We start from the raw sequence: 7412 nt of genomic DNA on the forward strand, positions 1-7412 counted from the left end.
TGTTATACAATACCCACTAGTTCTAACTATTATATTTGTTGTCAGATAGAACAGAGTTGTCAGATAGAACACATTGTTAACACACAATAGAACTGGATTGTTGGTTTTATACAATACCCACCAGTTCTAACTATTATATTTGTTGTCAGATAGAACACATTGTTAGCACACAGTAGAACTGGATTGTTGGTTTTATACAATACCCACCAATTCTAACTATTATATTTGTTGTCAGATAGAACACATTGTTAAGGATTGTTGGTTTTATACAATACCCACCAGTTCTAACTATTATATTTAGTTTTATTGTGTGTTAACAATGTATTCTATCTGACAACAAATATAATAGTTAGAACTGGTGGGTATTGTATAAAACCAACAATCCAGTTCTATTGTGTGTTAACAATGTGTTCTATCTGACAACAAATATAATAGTTAGAACTGGTGGGTATTGTATAACACCAACAATCTATCAAGAAACATAACAGCTAGAAGTAGTTTCTGTTGTAACAATCTATTATATACGTTAAAAAACAAAAAAGGGTGTTAAGATGTTTCACACATAGTAGAAACGTTTAAGAAAACATTTAATGTAATAATTTTTTACAATGATATTTTCAATTTTCACCCAAGTTATTTTAACAATCGTCAACTGTTTTATCAGTAATAATTTCTATGACGTAGTACAAGCTTTATGTCAGTAATTATTTCTATGACGTAGTTCAAGCTTTATATCAGTAATAATTTCTATGACGTAGTTCAAGCTTTATGTCAGTAATTATTTCTATGACGTAGTTCAAGCTTTATATCAGTAATAATTTCTATGACGTAGATCAAACTTTATATCAGTAATTGTTTCTATGACGTAGATCAAGCTTTATATCAGTAATTGTTTCTATGACGTAGAAATAATTTTATATCAGTAATTGTTTCTATGACGTAGATCAAACTTTATATCAGTAATTGTTTCTATGATGTAGATCAAACTTTATATCAGTATTGTTTCTATGACGTAGATCAAACTTTATATCAGTATTGTTTCTATGACGTAGATCAAACTTTATGTCAGTAATTATTTCTATGACGTAGTTTAAGCTTTATATCAGTAATTGTTTCTATGACGTAGATCAAGCTTTATATCAATGATAATTTCTATGACGTAAATCAAGCTTTATAGCAGTAATTGTTTCTATGACGTAGATCAAACTTTATATCAGTAATTGTTTCTATGACGTAGATCAAACTTTATATTAGTAATTGTTTCTCTGACGTAGATCAAACTTTATATCAGTAATTGTTTCTCTGACGTAGTTCAAGCTTTATATCAGTAATTGTTTCTATGACGTAGATCAAACTTTATATCAGTGATAATTTCTATGACGTAAATCAAGCTTTATATCAGTAATTGCTTCTATGACGTAGATCAAACTTTATATCAGTAATTGTTTCTATGACGTAGATCAAGCTTTATGTCAGTGATAATTTCTATGACGTAAATCAAGCTTTATATCAGTAATTGTTTCTATGACATAGATCAAACTTTATATCAGCATTGTTTCTATAACGTAGATCAAGAATTGTTCTACGCTTCCAAGATTTCTTTCTGTTAAATTCAGCAGAAATTACATGTACAAAATCCGTTATTAACATTCATCGCAAAAGTCTTAAATACATTATTTTCCAGTTGTCACAAGTCACATGACTTGGAACGCGCCCTCGGCCCACCTCAGCCAACCGTAGGGTCCTGTTGAGGCAAGAAGCTATTCCAGACTTTTCACGTAGTTCTGAATATATTATTTGTGAAGCGGCGCAATGGCAGTTTCTGTGAAATGATATTATTGTGATACTTGCTGTCCCGGATCCACCAATCCCCCTCATCTATGTCCAGTGTAGCACGGTCAGATCTGCGCCATTGTAGAAAAAAACTCCTCGGCAATGGACCTTTCAACTACTGCCTATCGGTGTAATGGCAGTTTCTGTGAAATGATATTATTGTGATACTTGCTGTCCCGGATCCACCCATTCCCCTCATCTATGTCCAGTGTCGCACGGTCAGATCTGCGCAATTGTAGAAAAAAACTCCTCGGCAATGGACCTTTCAACTACTGCCTATCGGTGTAATGGCAGCTTAATGGAGAACTATTCATGTAAAAGTAAGTAACATGTCGATACAAGAAGACTACATCCCAACGTCCTAATATTCACTGTCTATCGGTGTAGAATTGACAAAATAAAGAAACTCTGTGTATAAAATAAACAACTGAGAACCAAAATTGAGATGTAAGTTTTAAAACTAAAAGTATAGACCACACTAGAGAACCAGATCCTGTAGTCAGAAGTACAGACTACACTAGAGGACCAGATACTGTAGTTCGATGTAAAGATTACGCTAAAATACCAGGTCCTGTATTCAGAACTACAGATTATGCTAGAGAACCAGATCCTGTAGTTAGAAGTACAGACTACACTAGAGGACCAGATAATGTAGTTCGATGTAAAGATTACGCTAAAATGCCAGGTCCTGTATTCAGAACTACAGATTATGCTAGAGAACCAGATCCTGTAGTTAGAAGTACAGACTACACTAGAGGACCAGATACTGTAGTTCGATGTAAAGATTACGATAAAATGCCAGGTCCTGTATTCAGAACTACAGATTATGCTAGAGAACCAGATCCTATAGCTAGATAAACAAAATATAATGGAAAAACCATTAGTTAGAAGTACAGACTACACTGAAAAACCAGATCCTATAGGTAAAAAGAACAAACTATAATGGATATTCAGATCATATAGTTGAAAACAAAATCTATACTGAAGAACAAAACCCTATAGTTAAAAAAATTATATATACTAGATATATATATACTATACTAGATAATCAGATCTCAAAGTTAGAAGTAAAGTCTATACTAGATAACCAGATCATAAAGTTAAAAGTACAGATTATTCTAGATAACTAGATCATAAAGCTAGAAGTAATGATTATACTAGAAAACCGGATCCTAAAGTTAAAAGTAAAGTATATACTGGATAACCAGATCATAAAATTAGAAGTAAAGACTATCTAGATAACCAGATCATAAAGTTAGAAGTAAAGATTATACTAGATAACAAGACACTGAAGCTAGAAGTAAAGTCTATGCTAGATAACCAGATCATAAAGTTAAAAGTAAAGACTATACTAGATAACAAGACACTAAAGCTAGAAGTAAAGTTTATACTAGATAACCAGATCATAAAGTTAGAAGTGAAGATTATACTAGATAACAAGACACTAAAGCTAGAAGTAAAGACTATACTAGATAACAAGACATAAAGCTAGAAGTAAAGTCTATACTAGATAACCAGATCATAAAGTTAGAAGTGAAGATTATACTAGATAACAAGACACTAAAGCTAGAAGTAAAGACTATACTAGATAACAAGACACTAAAGTTAGAAGTAAAGACTATACTAGATAACAAGACACTGAAGCTAGAAGTAAAGTCTATACTAGATAACCAGATCCTAAAGCTAGAAGTAAAGTCTATACTAGATAACCAGATCATAAAGTTAGAAGTGAAGTCTATACTAGATAACCAGATCATAAAGTTAGAAGTGAAGACTATAATAGATAACCAGATCATAAAGTTAGAAGTAAAGTCTATACTAGATAACCAGATCCTAAAGCTAGAAGTAAAGTCTATATCAGATCCTCTTTTTGAATGAAATAACGGCCTTGGTTTTTTGTGCTTTTGATACGAACATTAATTTAATTATTACACTTCATATACATTGAAAGTGCGGGATGGAAATGTTCAGGCATGTGAAAAATGTGTATTGATATTGTTATTATGTTTCCATGTTATTAGACTTGTAATTGAAATGGTTCATGATATTGTTATTATATTTCCATGTTATTAGACTTGTAATTGAAATGGTTCATGATATTGTTATATTGTCATGTTATTAGACTTGTAATTGAAATGGTTCATGATATTGTTATTATATTTCCATGTTATTAGACTTGTAATTGAAATGGTTTATGATATTGTTATCATATTGTCATGTTATTAGACTTGTAATTGGAATGGTTCTTAACATATATATATTCAATGTCAAAGTTTAACTGGAAAGTTTGACACCTATAGGTTCTTTACTTTTAATACAACCTCAGAAGACACATTTCATATTCTTTTGTAGTTTTTCATAACTACAAGAGTTGATAACATTTCCAATCGCTTCAAAATCTTTTGTATTTCTCTATGTATGAAATTTTCAGTCATATAAATGATATGTGGACGTTTTTTAATCCTTTCCGTTCCCACGCCTGTGACAGCACACTTACCCCTAACTCTTCCGCCATGGGGATTAGTGAGTCCCTCTAACGTCTAATTAAGAAATTAAATGTCACTAACTTGGTTTGATGCTCAGGAAACAAGTGATTAATTACATAAAGTGAAGGCCAATGTGTTATTAAGCTCTTGGGAGAAGCAACGGTGTACATACATGTGTTTTTGTCCTTAGAAGTCCACTTAAGCTGAGTAACCGATTATATTTCCATTTATTAATATATTATTGTAGAGGGCGTTTAACTCACATTTAACACTTGTATTATAAGTTGTGTAAGTCAGCCCAGTAAGAAAGAACTTTTAGGAGAAAACTAGAATGTTTATATTATTGTAGGGGGGGGGCGTCTCTACATGAACTTTATCCACCTATGTTTTAAATATTATTAGCCGCAACCCTCAAAACATTTGCGGTAGTTTTCATGCCCTTCGATTGAATTTTCCTTATTCTATCATTTTCACGCACGCCATTTAAGCTACATTTTCCTGCAGGAAATATGTGTTAGATGATAAATCCTGGTCTATTTGAAAAAAAAATGTACGCGATCAGAAAAACAAACTCACTTAGGCGTAACTTTATTTAATAAAACTATATGTAAAGTAAACAACAAATTAAAGGTACTTATAATAGTGGGAAGACTATGAAACAAAAACTCACAAAAACAAATAATAAAACACGTACTAAAGAAAAAAAGTAGCTAAAATGTGTTTATAGCAGTCTATAAAACGAAACGAAGCTAAATTATTACAAAATAAAGTAAATGTAAAGTTTAATGAAAGCAAACTTAGCTGAATATGCAGAAACGTCTGAATGAGTGTTCACAAAGTGATAAACATATGGTTTTGAACGAATTGCTCATGGGTATTTTAGACCTAGATAAGTCGAGAAAGCCTATAAAAATTGTATTTAGTGTAATGCTAATTTCTTTTTTAGGAAATTGCACATGGGTTAATGTTGTTTATATAAAATATTTTGCAAATAAAAACTAAAGTTGAAATCGAAGCCAGTTGTCACGTGAGAAGAACGGCATTGTGCTATCGTGTACCATATTCGTTGCATTGAAAGATTTGACTAAGCAAAATACAGGTAAGGTGATTCTGAATTGAAAAGCCAATATGCAACCCAGACTCCTCGGACAAAGGCCTTTCTAATGATATGAAACTTGTAGCGTTTGATAAAGAAATTTGCGAGAAAAGTTCATGACAGACAAACGCAAGTGTATTATTCATATAGGTATGAACGTTTAACACTTCCTTTATAAGATGTGTTAAGCCAGCGCAGTAGGTAAGATTTTAGTGGAAAAATAGAATGTTAAGCTATGTATATCAAACTGTTAAATGTCTCCTCACTTTAATTGTTTCGATAATTATCAGTACTAAATTTAGCTAAACTTGACCAGCTTCTGAAAAATGGATTGAACTTGTATCTTTAATTTTGCACTCAACGGGCTCGTGTTTGGAAGGAGCTCTGGCCTTAGGTATATCATTTATATAACGACAATGTTCTACTTTCTTCATTCAAACGCGATTGCAAATATATCTTGTATAAAATGTCATGAAAGTATCAGTAAAAGTTTCTTCGCTTCTCGACTGCAGAAAAATTTTGCTTTGAATATGATAAGACACAAACACAATCATTACAAATCTGATAGACTGAAGCTACTGAAGTTTAATTAACCAAGAAACAAGTGTGCATGGAACAGAACTGTTAACCAAGAAACAAGTGTACGTGGAACAGAACTGTATGTCAGGAAAAGGCGAGAGAGACTGATCCTCTAAGAACGTCTAGGATTCCAGGTTCGAGCATTATATCCTTTCCTGATCGTCATTGTACATTTTTTTCTGCTTCACTCACTGTACACTATCTGGTATCGCTCACGGTATATACTCCTGTATCCTCAATGTTTATTCTCCTGTATCCTCAATGTTTACTCTCCTGCATCCTGATTGCATACTCTTCTTGCAACAGTTTGCAGGCACCTATTAAAATCAGGTAAACAGGATTGCAGGAATATTGAATCAAAGTCTACAAACGTAAAAACTGGTTCCTCACATCAATCTGTTATCCTTTCTGGTTATACCTTTCTAGAGACAGTTTGTTTAGGCTTAGCATAAATGTTGATGTTTCTCACATCTGTCTGTTTAATTTTTCTAATAATATCTTTTTAAAAACAATTTTCTTTAGGCTTAGCATAACTGTTGATGTTTCTTACATCTGACTGTTATAAGTCTGTTTAATTATAATCTATGATTTTCCAACTTTATATCTGTTTTCATAAAATTACAGTTTTAACTAACAAAAGCCACCACTAACTTTATAAGTTACAAGTTTTTTGTTTTGTTTGTTATAGATACGATTACACAACTACCTAGTTCCCATATGACTAACTTTCCAGACAGAATAATCTAAGACACAAGAGAACAAAATAATGTTGTACATCTACACAGATAATTATAATGTAAGACGTTCATAAACACCGAGATTTTTTTCTCTATTCATAATGTGTTTGGTGTGCTTTGTTGTTAAATGAATCATCAACTTGAATGAGTTGAAATAATTCCTGGTGTCACAGACAGTAAATGTTATCACGCTACAATACATTCTGGATTTATGTTTCCTGTTAGGCCATGGAGGGGTTAACCAATTAGGCGGTATGTTCGTGAATGGACGCCCTCTACCGGACATTGTGAGACAAAGGATTGTCGAAATGGCCCAACAGGGTGTCCGACCTTGTGATATTAGCCGACAGTTAAGAGTGTCGCATGGTTGTGTTTCTAAGATCCTGGGAAGGTAAGGAATTATTGATTTGTTTTGATAATCGATATTCTAAAATGTTCTACACTGAAAGTTAATATTCAATGCACATATCTGTTTTAAAATTTCCCGAAAAGCTACCAGAGGACTGTCTGTGAAAGCAGCTTGTAAAAACCACTCACCGCCATCTTGGGTTACTCTTTTAGCTTTGTTTGTTTTTGAATTTCGTAAAAAGCTACACGAGGGCTATCTGTGCTATCCGTCCCTCATTTAGCAGTGTAAGACTAGAGTGACGGCAGCTAGTCATCACCACCCACCGCCAACTC

At 32.7% G+C, this 7412-nt stretch overlaps 1 protein-coding gene across 3 annotated transcripts in view; it reads left to right on the plus strand.

Moving 5' to 3' along the window:
- Positions 1 to 1883: 1883 nt before the first annotated feature.
- The window catches only part of LOC106468966 (paired box protein Pax-5-like), a 37260-nt gene continuing 31731 nt past the window's right edge, over positions 1884 to 7412 (plus strand). For all 3 annotated transcript variants that reach the window (XM_022397362.1, XM_022397363.1, XM_022397364.1), the window contains exons 1-2: positions 1884 to 2153; positions 6957 to 7122. In XM_022397362.1, the coding sequence (XP_022253070.1) occupies positions 2090 to 2153; positions 6957 to 7122 (230 nt within the window). In that variant the 5' untranslated portion in view covers positions 1884 to 2089. The remainder of the gene's footprint in view (positions 2154 to 6956; positions 7123 to 7412) is intronic.

This window comes from Limulus polyphemus, unplaced genomic scaffold (genome assembly GCF_000517525.1).
Source record: "Limulus polyphemus unplaced genomic scaffold, Limulus_polyphemus-2.1.2 Scaffold3239, whole genome shotgun sequence".
In the NCBI taxonomy this organism is placed as follows: Eukaryota; Metazoa; Arthropoda; class Merostomata; order Xiphosura; family Limulidae; genus Limulus; species Limulus polyphemus.